An 18258-nucleotide genomic window follows, 5' to 3' on the forward strand; every position below is an offset into this window, starting at 1 on the left:
TGAATCTAAGTGAGCTGTGAAAATATGCCATCATCTAGCGGTGAAAAAGGAGCATCACTACCTGATATAAAATGTATGTGTTATTTATTTTACTGAAGATATTTTACCTTAATATTGTTAAGAAATTATCAGTTTTTTTTTTCCAAAATAAAAACACAAAAAAAATGTTGCTTGAAATAATTGGAAAATCAGCAAGAGTTGGACAAAAATTTGGAAGAAAATGACAAAAAAAATTAATTCTAAATTAGAATTAAGCACCTCCGTTAAATGTCTGCTGCTCTGTGTGTTTCACACTATTCAATTCAGAGCTGAATTGTAATTTTGCCCATTGCACACACACACACACAAACACACAAACACACAAACACACAAACACACATTCACACACACACACACACACACACACACACACACACACACACACACACACACGCAGCCCCCGGGTTTAAACCAATAGTTAAAGTCTGCTGCTATCTAGTGGAAGAAGAGGAGAAATGCAGCCACACACAAAATGCAACCCAACAATTAGCGACATTTAACCAAAAATGACTGAGAAATGAAATGAATTTAGGCAACTAAAAATGAAATTACAGAGGTACCGAGATAATGGGATCCAGTTCAGGTGATTTGCCCAAAAGTATTATGGGATACTTGTCCGTATGATACTGGGATATTTGGGTCTGGAATTCTGACGTACAGATTATATCCTAAATACCTTCCAACTGGATCTGTGTTTCTGTGCCCCCTCCCTCTCTCCTCCCTCCTCGACCCCCCAGCGGTGGCAGAAGTCAGGGACGCACCTGGAGCACCTGGTGTCGCGGTTCTGCCTGGACTCGGAGATGGCTCTGGACGGGATGGACTCGTCCCGAATGCTGGTCATTAGCCCATGTGAACTCAGCGCTTACACACAGAGATGGGAAGTCCCATTCTCCTGACCTCTGTCGCCACCATGCACACACACACACACACACACACACACAAGCGCAGGGAGCGGGACTGCGGTTACCCGCTGGAGGTCTCTGACTTTCCAGGACCGGACGCCCGCCGCCGGGGTGGCCGGAGGTTTGTGACCTCCATCTGACCTTGGAAGCAAACACACACACACACAAATACGCACGCACACTACCAGAGAACTACATTAATTCTAATTGTAAGTATTTCAATTCTTTTTTTTTTCTCACCTTCGTGAAAACAAAGTCTCATCATTCTTAACTTTTGCCAATTTTGGGGGCAATTCTGTCTTTAAATGATCGTGCACAAACATATTGCTTATTTTTAGCTGAATTTAGTTTATTTTCACAATCGCTCAGTCGGTTCTTCTAATTTGATTAAAAAGGAATACTTCTTAAAAATTCTACGTTATGTATTTACACTTTCTTGGCAATTTTTGAGGTTATTATTCCTCCCTCACTTGTCAATTTTACATTTTTCCGTTCTCTTTTTTAGCCATTTTCTATCTGATTTTAACTGCTTCCTCATTTTTTAAGGTGATTTCTTGTCAGTCCTTAATAAACTTTGCTCATTTGTCATGGGCTCTCGGAAAACACGTTTGACAAAAAACAATAACAAATAACACCACTGAGAACTTTTCCCAAAGTAAAATCGCCCAGATGTGTGAAAGTCAATGCCTTAAAACAAGAAAGTAATAAATAAATAAGTGAAAAATCAGATAATTGTCTAAAAATGCACAAAAAATATCTGCAGAACTAAACAACAAATAAATAAATACATTGAAAAAAAAGATCAGTTATTGTTTAAACGCCAACTTGATTGGAAACGTCTCTCCATTTCTTTTTCGATTTTTTTCCAAATCAAATGCCTTTGCTTGAGCCGAAATGAACTTGCATTTATTTAATAAAGCAAAAAAACAAAAAATAAATATGTATAAAGATAAAATATGAATACATGGATAGATTAACGTGCCAAATTAGGTATAAGTGACCAAAAATGTGCTCGCAACTTTGAAAAAAAAAAAAGTGACAACCTAATTGAGAAATTAGAAAAAATACCAACAACAAAATAGATACAAAAAAAAAAAATCACAAAATATATTAGACATGAAGCTATTTTTTGAAGGAAGAAACTATATTTCTAATGCCTATAACTGTATATTTAAAGCTTGATGGATGAATCCGATCATTTGGTTTTGGTGGTTTTAAAAAGCATGAGCTTGTAGTCGGAGGAAGCTCTGAGGCGGCTCGATGCTGGACCGCAGAAGGACTGCCTTCCAGGTCAAATATGGTGTGTTACTGGACAGCATCATTTTTTGATATCCTGTTCCACTCCCAAATAAAGAGATTTTTATAATGGATGGCTTTATTTTATTTTATTTTATTTTATTTTATTTTATTTTATTTTATTTTATTTTATTTTATATGAAAAAAAAAATACTATCAGTTAAGGTTGTTTCTAAGATTACTGCTCAGACACAAACGAACTGGTCACATGACCGTGTAGAAAAAAAACCCAAAGCAAAATGAATCCTCACCTGCAATTCACCGGAGGGAAGGAAGGAGGTGATTGACAGCAGGTGGCGAGAGCAATTATGGGATGTTTCCATCACTGTTAACCTTAAAGATGTGAGCGTTCGTTGTCCGCCTGATGGCTCTGTGACGGCTCGGATTGAAGGTGATTTATTGCAGGGTAGGGGAAATTATTGGGAGGGGAGGGACGGCAGAAGGTTGACTGAGCGGTAAAACTGTCCCACACGTGATGGACGGGACGAGCACGGGAGGGATGTAAAGACTCCTCGGCTGCAGCTGCTCCTCCTCTTCTGCCACACTGAGTTTGCTGAAAATCGCTCAGGTAATTCAAGCATAATTAGTAATTATAAAAGAGCTTACAGCCCAAATGGGTGCTTTAAAAACACAACACGCGGGGGGTTATTTTTATTACAATCGTTTTACTTTTTTTTTAACGAGGAAAACGTTTCATTTGAAAAGGTCTCTGGTGGTTTCTTTGGTGCTGACGATTTCTTCAAAAGTCTGGGTCGCCGTCTCGCATTCAAGGTTCTTCTGCCGCCCCGGGATCTAGGAGAATATCGGAAGTCTCTCAGAGTGTATTTTCAAAAGGCTTGGCAAAAACAAGCGAAACCGAGGACTGAGAAAAACACCGGCGTCTGCGGGAGCTGAGCTCATACCTGGTTGCAGACGGCTTTTCCGTATCGCACGAATGTCGCAAAGTGCTCGCAGTTCAGGCAAAACAGATGATATTGGAGTTCCTCATCCAGAAGGGCGTCCCGACGTTTCCTCACGGCCTTTTCCGGGGACGCCGTGAGGAAGTGGCGGTTGTTACTGATCAAGATGTGGGCTCCCTCCGGGACGTTGACCTCGGCCAAGGGGACGCTGCGGATCCTGGTCTGCCCGAGAAGGAGGTCCCCGCACACGTTAAACACCTTCTGCAGGTACATCCGCACGTTGTTCATCAGGAGGCTTTCGTCTGGAGACGGGAACGGATTTGTGTCAGGACGTGACAGCGTTAGTCAGAAACCAAAGCTTCCTCACGTCGACCATCCATCCTTCATCTGTACCGCTTCTCCATTTACCTGCTCCAGTGTTTTTGGACAACCGTGCTGACTCAGCAACTTGGAATAGAACCCGGGACCTTTTTGTGAAACGGAAGGGCTGCTCTTTTTATTTTGTGCATTCCCAAAAAAATACACTTAGATTTTCTGTTGACACTCGGTGCCACCACATAGACCAATATGTCATTCATTCACTTCTCCTATGAACCTCCTGCAACCTTCAAGGACCTGAGGGAACCCCGTGCAGATACCGGGTTGTACCGGAAACTAGCTAGACAGATAATTTCCATCTGTAATCCGATGGAAACGTAACGAAAAGCGATAAAAAGGTTTCATCGTATACATAGCTAATAGTGCAAGCCGTCGCAGTGTTTCCATACCTTTGCACAAGGATAATAAAACGCCAGATCAGACCATTCATTCTGCAGGGGCATGGCTTCATCTACTGCCGCAGTTCTATAACAGTGCCCACGATTGTATAATAATAAGCTATTATTATATCAGGTCATATTATTAGCAGCATAAGATCCGTCTGGCCTGTCTCTCCTGATACTCTTAAACCCCCGTCTTATTACACTCTTGCTTTCTATCTTTGTGTCCCTCTCCTCTCTCTCATTCTTTCTACCCCAAGCAGTCGAGGCAGAAGGCCGCCCACATCGACCTGACTTGACTAAAAAAAAAAAAATGACCCTTAACGACAGAAACACAAGCAGATGTCTAAAGTGCAATCCATCCAGTATCCATTTCCAAATTCCACGCATTGTCAAAGGTGTATGTGCATTTCACGTCAAAACTGAGAGTTATATTTAAAAATGTAAAGCTCAGAAGTCGGTTCGCTCCAGTTATTCTTTAAACAGTCAGAAGATTCGCCGGCACCACTTTGGTGCTGTTGTGACTTATAACAATTACTATTCAATAGACTGTTATCGCGAGAAAACAGTAAAACCGGGTGTGTACATTTACTTGAAGTTTGTGCGAATGAAATTTGAGCACCCTTGAATGCCCATTAAATTTGAAAAGAAAGAAAAAATGGATCGCACTTGTCTATAAACCGCAAGAGACCACTTGTAACATATTTACACAGAAAGACGCTTTTTTAAACTTTGAATGATCTATGTATCGTCAATGCTTTTTCCCAACAGTGCCTTTCACACATCTAGTTCAAAAAAATCAAAAATACAGTCGCCAGACAGGAAGTTAGCAATCACTGTCTTCATCTTTATCCTGTGCCCCAAAACCACTAAAGTTGTCTTCTTCAGTGTCAGAATTAAACCTTCCTTCGTCACACACGTCCCCAGTCTCTCACACACGTGTGTGTTCTGCATCGTCTCTCTGTGATTTCATTGGTCTGATGTGATGAGGCTAAATATTTTGAAACTTGTTACCCTGTAAAAATTAGGAGCATCATTGTTTAAGCGGCAGTGTGAACAAAGCAGCGGCTAATTGTCCGGAAATTATGGTAATAAATAAATAGATTAATAGCAAATGGCGCAGAGGTAAGCACTTTGGCTCAGGTTGACGGTTTGATTCCAGAGGGCCTTCCTTTGGATTCTCCCCATGTTTTCGGGAGTCACCCCCAAACAGGGAGCAGGTCCATTGGAGACCCTAAATGGCTCAGATGTCAGAATGAAAGAGCGAATGTTGTACATCTCTATGTGACTTGTGAATGAGTGAGTGAATGGTTGTATATCCCCACTGACAGCAGGGACAGGCTCCAGCTAATCCGCAGCCCTGAGACCAGGATAGGGGTATAGATGAATGAATGATAACATTTTGCATAAAATGAAATAGAATAAGCAAGGAAAAATTTAGAAAAAAATCAGAAAAAAAAAGAAAAACAAGTGTGAGAGAACAAAAGCTGAAATACTGATTGAGCTGAAAACATACCTCCTCACCAAGGACTACCCTACTATTCGCACTTAGCCCCCAAAACCCCCCGCCAAAAAAAAAAATTAAAAAAAAATAAGGATGAAATGAGATGGTTTTGAGATGGTCACTTCTGACTTCCAACTACTTGTACTTTGGCTCTTCGGTGCACTGAATTGCACTCGCTTTGGATGTAATGTAATTAATGTAATGTACAAAGATATCACCTCAGTCAGCCTATTGTTTCTGACTTAATTCTGGTTCGGCCAATCACATTCCAGGGGACTTTTTTTCCACCCAGAAATCTGTTTAAATATTAAAATATGTCACTCAAATTGTGACGTCCTCCTCACCTGCCACGGCAAAATGGATGACATTCCCGTCTCCGTCGTAAACGCCCCAGTGTGAGTATCCCATGGGGTAGGCGAATTCGATCAAGTCTCCGAACTCGGCCGTGGAGACAATTTCTTCGATCTGCAGTCACGGGAAAAAAAAAATCAAAAGAAAGCGAGAGAAACTTCCGGCCTCCTGCGACCCCGTCCGGTCCGAGCAGGTTCCACCGCATTCACCGTGTCGGCATAAGAACCGAGGAGATTCAACCCTTTCCAGAAGAAAAATGCATTTGGATGCACAGGCGTGGCTCATGATGATATTTGCGGTTGTTATGACATGTTATGTAAAAGACGTGACGTGTTCCAACGCGTCATTCGTCTCGTCGACAGGATTGACCCGTAAAAACTGGGCCAGACTTTCCTCCCCCCAACGTCAAGACATTCATATTCTTTTAGCTCTTTTTATTTGATTTCTTCCTGTCTGTCTTACCTGCTGCTGTAAGGCCATGTTGCTGCCGCTGCCTCTGTCGCCAGGTATCAGACTGCCAGGGAGTTGTCAGGGTGTGTGTGTGTGTCTGTGTCTGCTTTATTGTGTTGCGTGATTCCAGTTTGGACAGTTTCACATCTGAATGTGGTTCAACAAGGTTCAACAAAAGGAAAAAAAAGAAGAAGTGACGCAACTTTCATCTTGTTAATTCTCATCAAGTGACCATGTTTGGGTAATTTGAATACACGTGTGAAAATGTGTTTTTTTTTTCATTTCAGGAAACTTTCTCTTCATTGTAATCAAATATTTATGCAAATTAGCATCTTTTACAAAGCCGATAGATGAGTCACTGCAAAAAGCACAGTCGTGCATTTGTTTTTCCAAGTTTATTTGACACAGCTCTGCACAAAAAACATCTTTGTCCGTAATTGTTTTTTTCTTTGTGGCAATAAGAGAGAGGGAAGACTGAGAATGGAGGAGAGAGAGCTTTAAGATATATATATATATATAGAGAGAGAGAGAGAGAGAGAGAGAGAGCCCTGGAGATTTTCATATCGTTTGTTCCAACATATCTCGGAGAGTCTGTATAAACAGGCCATCAAAGTAATGGATAAAAAAAACAAGGCAACATCATCACTGGGGAATTTTAAACAAGCATTGCTTTTTAAGTCAGTCGGATCGTCCCAAACTTGCAAAATTTTGTTTTGTGTACAAAGCACTTCATGATTTGGCCCCTGCTCCTCTGGCCGCTCTGGTCAGCCAAAGAAACACCACAGGACGTGTGACTGGACGCTCGGCGAGGTGACTGTGTTAATCCCTCTGAGAAAGAGCAGCTTCAGTCAGGTGGTCTGGTCTGTGAGAGTGTCCAGAGAGTGGAACTGTGTACCAAACACAACTATCATTTTACAAAACATTTCAGAAACATTTGCGAGAATGGCTGGTGAACACATTTACATGCACACACTAAAGCCTGTCATCTCTCATCGTCCATTTGACCGCTCACTGTATATTTTGTAAATATTATATTATATTTGTTATATTTGTGTTGCTGTTGTGTCCAACAATGTGTCTCTTTGTCCATGTTATTGCCATTTCAACATCATGACTGGGGGACTACAGATGAAAAATAGCCTCTTTTTTTTACTCCTGTTTTATTCATGTGTTTTATGAAATTGCGTTGTCCCCTTTTGAAATAAACTAAACTAGTCTAAGCTAATCTTTGCAAGCAATCCTATTCGAGGATGATGGACATAAATAAAGAAAAGAAACAGACTTTGTGGGGAAAATGACATGAGAGAGGTACCTGCCAAGGTGAAGCCGGGCATTTCTGAATTTGTCTCTCAAAAGCTGATTTGCAGCAACCATTCATTCTTATACTTTTGTGTGAAAATAATGTTTTGCTGTTTTTTTTTCATTGAACACAGCGATGTTGATGCACGGTTCATTTTGTGCACCGGTAAAATATATACCTGTCTTGAATTAAAAAAAAAAATCATATTTTATTTTTCCAATAAAGAAGGATTCGGTGAATGCGCGTATGAAATTGGTGGGTTTCAGAACCCCAACAAGGTTGAGAGAGAGAGAGAGAGAGAGAGAAGCGGAGGAGGAGGAGGAAAGCTCATCCCTGAGACCACCGGCCTCGTCGACCCCCCGCCGTCCACTGCAGCGGCCCCGAACTGCTCTTCGCTTCCGTGCGTGAAAATGTCACGCGTTGAACGCAGGACACGCCGTCCATCACTGAGCCGTTCGTAGAGACGCCGCGTTTTCAGACTTGAGGAGGCTCTCCTTTCACGTAAGCATAACGACCACGATTGTTTACCTGTTCATTTTAGCCAATCGGAAGACCGGGTGAATCCAAATATGATTCACGCTGGTGTTTTTTTTATATTTCTCAAGACGATTTTTTTTAACCTCTGAACAAATAGTGGGATTTATTTATGAATTACTGTATGATCGTGAGCCACGTTTCAAGTCGGCATTTTGTTTCCGCAACACTAAATGGCTTGTAGTCTTTTTAGGGTTCCTCGATGGCTTCATAACGCTATGTGACGAAATAAAAAAACTACAAGTCCCATTCTTTAGTTGGACTTGAGGATTCCGGTGTCACATTCACGTGCATTCTCAAAGGAACGAATCATGAAATTGGCCGATTGAGTGCTAAAATAATTCGTTTTGAATTTGTGAATTCATAGATTGTTACTGAATTATTAAAATTTGCAACTATGTGTTTTTGTATAAACAACATTAAGACGCATTAATTTCGTATTTGATTTTAAAAACACCTGCTATTGAAGAAACGATTGATTTTTTTCCAGAGTTTTCTCGTGTTTTTGAAGGCAACATCGTTTCTATTGGCTTTTGGCCGCGTTTCCGCTGACGTCAAATGTCGTCGACAGAAAAGTATCACCTCTTCTAGCTTAAAAATGTTTTCAATCCCTCCCAAAAAAACTTCCCTTTGTTTGAGAACGAAACAAATGTGTTTTTGAGAGTTTGTCGACAAACTTTTCCGCATTTATGCCTCCGCCGCCGAGAGCTCGGTGAGTAGCCTGTAGCTACCGAGAATCAACCTTTCGGAAGGTAATGCTCGCTGCTTATGTTTTTGTGGGACTGTTTATTTACATCAGCATTTACAAAACAGGTGTAGAAAAGTTAGGGAAAAAGAAGGTTTTAGTTCTATAGACGATGATTAAAAAACCTTACAAAACATTTCTCCCTTTTACTTGATTGAGATCTTTTCATGTAACTCGGATTTGTAGTTTATTTTCTTTTTTCACCCATTGTTGACTATTGAAACGAGTCGTTGACTGACTCGCCGACCCGTGAAAAAAGAAAATAAAAGAAAATAGAAACAAAATGACTTAGCAAAAGGCTAAGGCTAAAGTCAGTAAAGACAACCACAATTCAATTGAACATAATACGAAAATATATAAATACAGAAAGACATACTTGTGGCAAAAAGAGGGCAAACGAACAAATGAATGAAAATGAAAATTGATTAAATATTCCCAACATGTGAAAAACCTTTTGTTGCAACTTATGTGAAAATTCCTCCCGATTGTCAACAGTAGGGGGGAAAAGAGAATTCAGCCAAATTAGATGAGATGAGAGATGAGATGAGAACAACTTTATTAATCCCGAAGGAAATTGTTGTGCCAGAGTTTCAAGTAAAAACATAACAGTAATAGATAATAGTGGAAAGGAGGAAGAATAAGAAACACATTAATATGGGCTTAAAAACATGTTAAAAAACATGTTAAAAACATGTAACCAGCAAAAAGACCTAAAACTGAAGCAGAAGGTGAAAATAATAATTCAATTTAAAATTCATATTTTTACCGTGTTCTTTTAAAATGAATTTTCTGACTTAAATCTGCTGCCGATCCCCTCAGCTGCCCCATGTTCATTCGGCATTTGAGCTCCTTCAGCTCCTCTATCTTGCCCCGTGGCTCCATTTCTCTACTGGGGGCCGGCCTTCGCGGGGTCAGCGCCTCTTCAGCGCCCCCTCCACTATCATCGTGGCAGCCTCCTGGATTCCCCCCCTGCCATCATCCACCTCCCCCCTACCACCCACCAGTTCGTCCCTTCCTTCAACCTGCGCCGGTTCGGAACCTGAGTGGGGGTTCCCTCCACTCATCCGCCACCCTCGGGATGGAGCCCCCCCGCGTGGAGGCGAGCCCCCCGCACAAACGCAGGAAGAAGAAGGAGTTAGAGGGTAGGAAAGACAAAAGCAGGACTAGAATGGAGACTGAAAAACAGGAGGCTTATTCATCTGCCGAAAGGGGACCTCATGCCTCCAATAAGGATCCCAATCCCTGGTTCAAAGGGAGAAAAGAAGATGCTGGGAGTGCTGGGGGATCAGATCCAGGACTGTCCTCCTGGCATTGGAGTTCAGCTTCTTCATTAAGGTCTGGGGAGTATGGAGGAGCACCCGGGCAGCCGCCACCCCCTGGACTCAGCCCACCTGCCAGACACCAGCCGGTCCTTTTTGAGAAAGGTAAGCAACAGGTCAAATGAGGGTTAAAAAATGTAAAGAAAAAAAAAATCAAACTCAAAATCAGAGATGATTGGGAGTTTAACTCAGTTAGAAATTGTGTTAAAAAAAAGGTATACAAAAAGGGAAACACTGGGGACCGTGATGTCATCCCTGGAGGCTATGACGTCACGTTTACGGCTGTGATATCATGCAGAGGGTGTGAAGTGTTTAAATTTCTTTTAAGTCTTGGAAGCATGTCAACTTCCTGTAAACGCAGAACGACACACCCAAAGGACGTTTATTCTCCCAGGACCTGAACGGCCACTGTGTTCCTGTCGCCCCAGTCTTCAAATATCTGCGATAACCCCGTCCTCTTTGTCGCCATCTAGTGGCCAGAGTCTGCATCCAAACTGTGTCTGAATACTTGCACCTTTGTATGTTCTTAAAGTTTAAACTATGTAATTTCAGTCTGCTATTTTGAATGACGTTGTACATCAAAATCCAGAATTTACATATTTTCCGAATTTGAGATTTTAATGCCCTTTTTATACTTCCCTCCTCTAACAGTGTTATTATTCAAACTATTTTTAATGTTTTTCATTGACATATACTTTTAAAACAATTTGCAGCCCTCAAGAGACGGTGGGAGGCGTCTTCTACCTGCAGTGATGAGCGGCGGCCACATGGGGGCGGTGCAGCGTTTGATTTTTCCGTTCTGTCCTACAACATCCTGTCCCAGGAGCTCCTGCAGGACAACGTCGACCTGTACCGCCACTGCCCCCGCAGGGTCCTGCACTGGGAGTACCGGCTGCCCAACCTGCTCGCCGAGATCCAGAAGTACAACGCCGACGTGAGCCAGTCAGAACCGAGAACCGTCCGGGCCCGGCGTCTGACGCTCGGCTAACTCTGCTCTCCCGGCTCTTCCAGATCGTGTGTCTTCAGGAAGTCCAGGAGGACCATTATGAAAACCAGATCAAACCGGCTCTGCAGGCTCAAGGTGTCATCTGCCGCTTCCTCACTGCACATGTACTCGCAGTGGAAACAACATCATCGTAATGTTAATGTCGAATTAATCTGTAAACAAGAACAAGAAATAAGGATGACGTTTTTCAAAAGTTGCAAAAACATGAGACATGATCGAGAAAATATCAGAATATTGTCGGGGCAAATGAAAAAAAAAGGACGCTAAATTCTGATACGGGTCATGAAATAAGATTTACTGAATATGTACATATGTAATGAATACATGTATATTTTTTTATGTATGGTCTCAGGTCTAAAAAAGACATGAAATCTTCAAGAGTTAATGTTTAAAATTGGACCAGTGAATACTTTAATGTCAGTTTTGAGGGAATTTCTATTTGTTTGGAGCCTTTTTTTGAAAGTGGCAGTTCAACCTGTGAGTTTCTGAACTGTGGTCCATCCCTTGACTGTCCCAGGTTACCAGTGCGAGTATAAGAAGCGGACGGGAAGGAAACCCGATGGCTGCGCCGTCATCTTCAGAGCGTCCCGTTTGTCGCTGCTCGCCTCCAGCCCCGTGGAGTTCTTCCGCCCCGGCGACGCCCTGCTGGACAGAGACAACGTGGGCCTGGTGTTGCTGCTGCGTCCCAACGACACCGCGGCGGATCCTTCCGCCTTCATCTGCGTGGCCAACACCCACCTGCTCTACAACCCCCGCCGAGGCGACGTCAAACTGGCCCAGCTGGCCATCCTATTGGCCGAGATCAGCCGCTTGTCCCGCCTCCCGGACGGCTCAAGGACTCCGGTGGTTCTCTGCGGGGATTTTAACTCCACACCCTGGAGCCCGCTGTACAGCTTCCTGACCACCGGGCGCCTCAAATACCAGGGATTGCAGATCGGCATGGTGAGACCCCACACACACACACACACACACACACACAGACATGCACTGAACCTGTCAACAAATGATCAGTTCCTAATATATCTATACCTCTGTCCAATGAAATATCTACTAAATAACTGAATCATAATGATTCAATAACTATCCTTTTTTAATAACTTAAGTTTATGTAAATTATTTATGGAATTACTACGAATTCACGTATTTTTTTTAAATTCACTTGTATATAATTTTTAATTTATTCAGAATTAATTTAGTAAGAATCCAAGTCTTTGTTTTTTGTTTTATTATGATTATCATCTATATTATAACTTATCCACTTGTGTGTGTGTGTTTGTGGGTGCGCGCGTGTGCGTGTGTGTGCGTGTGCGTGTGCGTGTGTGTGTGTGTGTGTGTGTACGTGCACAGGTGTCCGGTCAGGAGGAGAGCTCCAGGGCCCAGCGCCTCCTCCCGACTCCTCTCTGGTCTCGGAGTTTAGGGATCAACTACAGATGTCAGTACGACTCGGAACTCGCTGCCAAGTCGTCGCCCCGCAGCCCGACAGGTTATTTAATCATTTTGAACGATTATAGCCACGATTATAAATAATAATATGGATAGATAGTAATAAAGTATTTTTACTGTAAAATCAAATTCATAAAATTTCAAAGTGAGCAGCTTAAAAAGATAACTAAGTTAACGTGTTGTAAAGTCAGCGAGTGTGATGGTGTGAAGTCACGGCCTCAGCTCTCCGTCTCCTCCAGCAGAGGCAAAGATGGCCGATCTGTCCGTCGAAGGCTCTGCGTCCGAAGCTGATGCTCCCGAAAGGTAGGATGTCGTACAGGGGGGGGTGCCAGAGAATTACTTTCTCATAAACCAATCGGTCCTTGTGTGTTTTCAGTTATTTCAAGCAGATGTTTTTAAAATACTTATTTTTGTCATTAAAGAGCCGGTTCAAAATGTGCGCAACAAGATGAGATGAAGCGTTGTCGTCTTGTTAACTCAACGACACAATGATTATTGTATCACTGGTACAAGAGCTTTGCAAAACGTTCTTGTTAATCTTTCCACTCCTTTCTCTGTGGGTCTGTCTGTCTAGGATAGAACACAGCCTGAAACTACAGTCCACATATCGCCACCGTCTGATGCCCGACGGCAGACCTGAGGTCACAACCTTCCACTCACGGACCGCCATGACGGTGGATTACATCCTGTACTCCCCTGGTACGCAAACACACACATACTGACGCTATCTCTATCTCCTACATCAGTGGCAATATTGTAATATAAAGCTAATTTCATCAATATATTTTTCCACAAGACGTTCGAAAAGCTTTGTTAATGATAATGAAGTCATTTCCATCAAAGTGCTGTACAAAGAGAATTCTGTATGTTTTCGGATGCACGATCTTCATTTTTTGGAAAAACGTAATCCTTGATAAAGAAGACATAACAAGAAATGTGTTTAATATCGTTTAGACTTTAAAAGACTTTCTTTTTTATTTTGAGGAAATGGCTAAATAACAAAATTAAATAAAAAACCTCTACTTTCTCTCTTTCTCCAAAAGAACCGGGGCCCTCCCCTGCTCCCCCGTGTGGGCGGGGCCTCCAGCTGCTCGGCAGGCTCTCATTGGTCGGGCAGTCGGAGCTGAAGAAGGTCAACGGCCTGCCCAATCACCGGCACTCGTCCGACCACCTGCCGCTCCTCGCCAGCTTCCGCTTCCTCCTGTAAAGCCAGGAGGCGTTGCCGGGGGCAACGGCCGATCAGACGGGGCTCATAGCTCAGGGAGAACGCCAGGATTGAAGATGGAGTTGAGGGTCATGTGACCCCTCTGTGACCCGTAGACGATTTTAAACCTTCAGTCACATTTCCTATTTATTATGAAGAAAAGGAGGGGGGGGCATTTTCCCAAGGCCAAGAAATTATTCAGTGCATCATGAAGTCACTGAAAGTTAAATACAAAAATTCGCAAAGCGAAGCACTGAACTGCCTAAAACGATTGAGAAATCCTTTCGTGATAAATTACCCAGAAAGTATGAATGATTTCTTAAAAAGAAACAGGCCCCCTGATAATAAAACAAAATTGTTACAAAGGATTTTTTAAACACACTTCTTAAAATCTCACAAAAGATGAGTTTCATTTAAAAAAGGGTTCATCCTTAAAATGACGTTAACAAAAATAATAGATAAGCATTTAGAAAATTGCAAGAAGTGGCTTGAAAATCAGAACTGTAAACCTTTGGGGTTCTTTTTTTTTAAAACTTTTTATAAGCTATTGCTGCTTCATTTGTGTCAAAAGAATTTCACAAATAAACACCATGCCAACACCTGGCAGTCAGATACTGTCAGACAGTCGAATTTTCCTCCTCTTCTCCCAGCCGTTCCTTTTCCTTTCACCCCCCTTCGAAAAATGGGTTTAATTTGTTTTTACATATTCTTTCCCCCAGTAAGTCAGATGAAGGCGATTCCATTGAAGTCTGACAACAAAACTTGAACTTAGTGGAAAAAAGAAAGACAAACTCCGCTTTTACGGAAATGTAAAAACTGGGGATGCATTTTACTCTATATCTTTGTAAGAAAAGGATGATTTAAAACAAATATAGGAAGTTTTTAATGTGTTTTTTCTGTTGAATGAGTTGTGTTTGTGGCTTGGAAGTAAAGGATTTTAACCTGCTGCCGATCATTTTTTTTCAACCGATGCTTCTGGTATTATTGATAACTGTTTTCATATCAAATAAATCAATTTGCCCATTAATAAAAAAATTAAATACGTAATACATATTTTATAAAATATTTATTACAAACTGGTTTTAAGATTTTAAAAGTATTTAAAATGTACAGAAAACATTTCAGACAATTTCCAAGAACTCTTTCCAATTAATCGATATGAGATATAGTGGTACAAAAAAAAAAAGTTTTTATATTTAATTTTTGCTCAAGGCGTCATGTTTGGTTTCTTTAAATAATTTAAAAAATCACTCCCAATGTTCTCTACGTGGAAAACGTCATTCATGGTGAAATTTGTTTGTAAATTCACTCAGTCATTCATTTATTTATCCTCCTATTCCGCTTATCCAGCTCTCAGGGTCACAGGGTCGCTGGAACCAGTGGATCAACATAAAGAGACATGCAAGCATTCACCCTCTCATTAACACTCTATGTACAACCATTCATTCTCATTCACGTCTGGGAAATTAAGAGTCTCCAATGCGCCTTGTGCATGTTTTTGGATATCTGGAGAACATGTTGATCTGTCGTACTGAAAGGACTGCATGCAAAATCACACAAAAATTAATGGAAATCAAATGTATGAACCCATGGAAGTCTAGATTTGGAGTCACACTCCAAATGAAAGTTAAAAAAACACACAACATTGATGTAATTTCCTTAAAACAAGTCCAAATGAGTCACAGATTTCACAGAAGTGTGATTGACTTGAAGTTACATTGTGTTGCTCAAACGTGCTTGGTCCCCTGCAAACCTACCTACAGCACCAGTCATACGGTGATGTTTGCGGATGACACAATGCCGGCGGGTTTCATCACCAAGGACAACGAGATCTACGCCAAGAAGGAGGTCAACCTTCTCACCACGTGGTGCGCAGACAGCGACCTCCAGCAAGACCGGGAGATTGTTTCGACTTCTGGCGAGGCCACACCAAGCAGCCCCTAATGACCATCAATGGCGCTGCCATGGAGAGAATGAGCGGCATCAAATCACTGGCTGTGTGCTTCAGTGAGGACCTCTCCTGGACCACCAACACTGCATCACTCTATTTCCTTCAGGATTCTGAATTTTGCCACTTTCCCACTTCCTACATTCCTCCCACCCCAAAATGCTGAACTCGCCCCCGAACTCGCCACAACCTCACCCCCCGGATGCCGACCTCTCCCCCCACTGTGTACTGGACTTTGAGAACATATCAAAACATTGCCATTTTTTTTTTTTTTTTGCATTTTGGTTACTTTGCACTGAGAAAACCATAAAGTCATGCTGCTATTGTTCATTATGATACTACCTACTGACCTTTGCACTAAACTGTGCACACCAAAAAAAAACCCAAAACAAAAAAAAGTGCTACTCTCTCATGCCGCCAGCTATCAGTCTGTATCTGCGGGCACTTTATACTTCATACCTCATAGTTTAATGTTTACTGTTTAATTTAAGAGTTTACTTTACTGCTAATTTGCACTTATTATATATATATGTGTGTGTGTATGTATGTATATATGTATATGTACATACATACACACATTTGTGAAAAAAAAAAAAACATTCATTTGTGAAAAAAATTAATATATATATATATGTACATATACATGCACATGTATATATACATATACATATATATTAATATATATATTTACATGTGTGTGTGTGTGTCTGTGTGTATGCATTTGTATATTATTAGACAAAGAAGGGAAGAAATTACCAAAAAAAATAAAGGAATAAATAAAAACAAGACCTTTTTTAAAATGGAATATAAATTCTTAAATATAGTCCAAAATACTACACTGACCCCCAACCAAAATAAAAAAATCTGTAATGCGCTATTTAGAAGAATCCAAACAACTGATCTACTATTTTCCAGTAATGAAACCGCTCAAAACTGTACAGAATAAATGAACATACAAATTAATGAAGAAATAAAATTTGCCTAAGGATGGCAGTTCAAATATCGAGCACTAGATGGCGCCAGATATCAATTATTGACTGAGGTTCGAATTGGAAATTGCTTTCCAATTCCTACTCCAAGATTCAGAAAAATAAATCATAATCTTGTTTTTTTGCAAGCTTTTCATCTGCTTTCTCGCGAGAACGATGGAAGCAGCGATGTGTGGGTCACAGCACTTCGACAGCTGATTTGCTCTCTGAGGAAGAATACCGTTGAAAACACACGCAACTCTCCAAACTGCTGCGGATGAAAACTGGAGGATTATTTCTCCAAATCTCATTTGAGTGACAGCAGATTATTTCCGCAGCTTTTTAACAGTCAGACACAAGACACCCCCACACCCCTACCAAGGCTTTCAAACTGTGCGTGTATGTATAAATATGTGTTGTGTGTGTGTGTGTGTGTCTGGAAGAACATCCGGGGAGTCGAAAGGAAAACATGGATTATTTATACAAAGGGAAACGAGATATTCGCACTTCCGGGTCTGAGTGACGTCAAAAACAATAACACTGTCGCGTCCTTTCAGCTGCAACCCAAACATCCTCCATGGTAATATTTAAGAATTAAAATTTTTTCATTTGATAAGGCTCACATACAGATAAAGGTTCAATGAAACAAATCCAATAAATTCCTAACAGGTCTTTTTTTCTACGATAAAGTTGTTTGAAAAAAATCAACCTGCTGTCACACTATCACAGGATTGAAACTCACAGATACTAAAAAAGATGAATAGTTTACAAATGTAATTTTATCCCCAAAGCGTTCAATATTAAAGAACAATAGTTTCTTGATCTTAGGTTGTATGTATGTATGCATGTATATGTGAGTGCATACATTAATTATATATATATATATTTATTTATTTTCCAGCAAGTTGTTTGGCAATATCACTTTTTATAACATATCCAATAATTTTATGAACCATGTAATAGAGCAACTTCGTTATTGTTGAAATCACATTTGTTTCACTGGCCATTAATGTTAATTTTCATGGAAGCTGTGTCAAATAAGAGGATGAGAGAGAGAAAGACGGTGGGTCCGAGGGTTCTACTTTTGTTGCTAATCTCTTACTTGAAAACACAATTTCATACAAATGAAAAAAATGAAGAGATGATAGTAATAATAATATCAATACCACTACTTCTACTACTATTAATAATAATAATAATAATAAAAATACAGTAACAAAGTCAGAAGGTTTTTCCTTTTCCTTTTTATCACAACAAAGACAAACATTCCTGGGTGAAGAAACTGCTGAGGCACCAACATTGTTCAGACGCTGATATTCAGTTCTGGTAGGTTGTACAAGTTCAGGACACAACATTTTACATCATTATGTCACGGAAAAAAAAACATAGAAATTTACGACACCCGATGTTGTCGTCTCAACCGGACTTGAAATCCAACATCCTCCAAAACGTGATTTCCTTTCACATCTTGCGACATTTTGCTTATTTTTACTTCAAAATTTAAAATCTGCCTGACGTCCGGCAAATATAAAATGTCTCACTTGATAAAAAACACCCGTTAATTGAAGTGTGAATGTTGTAATCCACAGGGC

General features: G+C 40.8%; 3 protein-coding genes across 7 annotated transcripts in view; 2 read left to right on the forward strand and 1 right to left on the reverse strand.

Moving 5' to 3' along the window:
- Window positions 1-2439, forward strand: part of galnt14 (UDP-N-acetyl-alpha-D-galactosamine:polypeptide N-acetylgalactosaminyltransferase 14 (GalNAc-T14)) — a 105912-nt gene extending 103473 nt beyond the window's left edge. The window contains exon 15 of the mRNA XM_086143039.1: window positions 777-2439. Within this exon, the coding sequence (XP_085999165.1) occupies window positions 777-935 (159 nt within the window). The 3' untranslated portion in view covers window positions 936-2439. The remainder of the gene's footprint in view (window positions 1-776) is intronic.
- A 460-nt stretch (window positions 2440-2899) lies between these two features.
- Window positions 2900-6349, reverse strand: LOC147213311 (phospholipase A and acyltransferase 2-like). Its single transcript, XM_086143386.1, has 4 exons — window positions 6212-6349; window positions 5743-5863; window positions 3140-3438; window positions 2900-3029 (listed from the first exon to the last, which is right to left on the reverse strand). Exons 1-4 carry the CDS (start codon window positions 6227-6229, stop codon window positions 2931-2933), a joined length of 537 nt encoding a protein of 178 aa, XP_085999512.1. The 5' UTR covers window positions 6230-6349; the 3' UTR covers window positions 2900-2930.
- Window positions 6350-7747: 1398 nt separating this feature from the next.
- Window positions 7748-14714, forward strand: angel2 (angel homolog 2 (Drosophila)). 5 transcript variants are annotated; one of them, XM_086143382.1, is made up of 9 exons: window positions 7748-8000; window positions 9598-10202; window positions 10811-11031; window positions 11109-11178; window positions 11621-12045; window positions 12451-12586; window positions 12786-12849; window positions 13121-13245; window positions 13590-14714. In XM_086143382.1, the coding sequence occupies exons 2-9, from the start codon at window positions 9605-9607 to the stop codon at window positions 13751-13753; spliced, it is 1803 nt and encodes a 600-aa protein (XP_085999508.1). In that variant the 5' UTR covers window positions 7748-8000; window positions 9598-9604; the 3' UTR covers window positions 13754-14714. The 5 variants fall into 5 exon arrangements, with proteins under 5 accessions (XP_085999508.1, XP_085999510.1, XP_085999506.1 ...); XM_086143384.1 differs by having other exon boundaries at window positions 12789-12849; XM_086143380.1 differs by lacking the exon at window positions 7748-8000 and adding an exon at window positions 8608-8745.
- The last annotated feature ends 3544 nt before the right edge of the window (window positions 14715-18258 follow it).

The sequence above is a fragment of the Fistularia commersonii genome, chromosome 36 (assembly GCF_037954325.1).
Source record: "Fistularia commersonii isolate RoL2024-O1a breed Wild chromosome 36, RoL_Fcom_v1.0, whole genome shotgun sequence".
NCBI classification, from domain to species: Eukaryota; Metazoa; Chordata; class Actinopteri; order Syngnathiformes; family Fistulariidae; genus Fistularia; species Fistularia commersonii.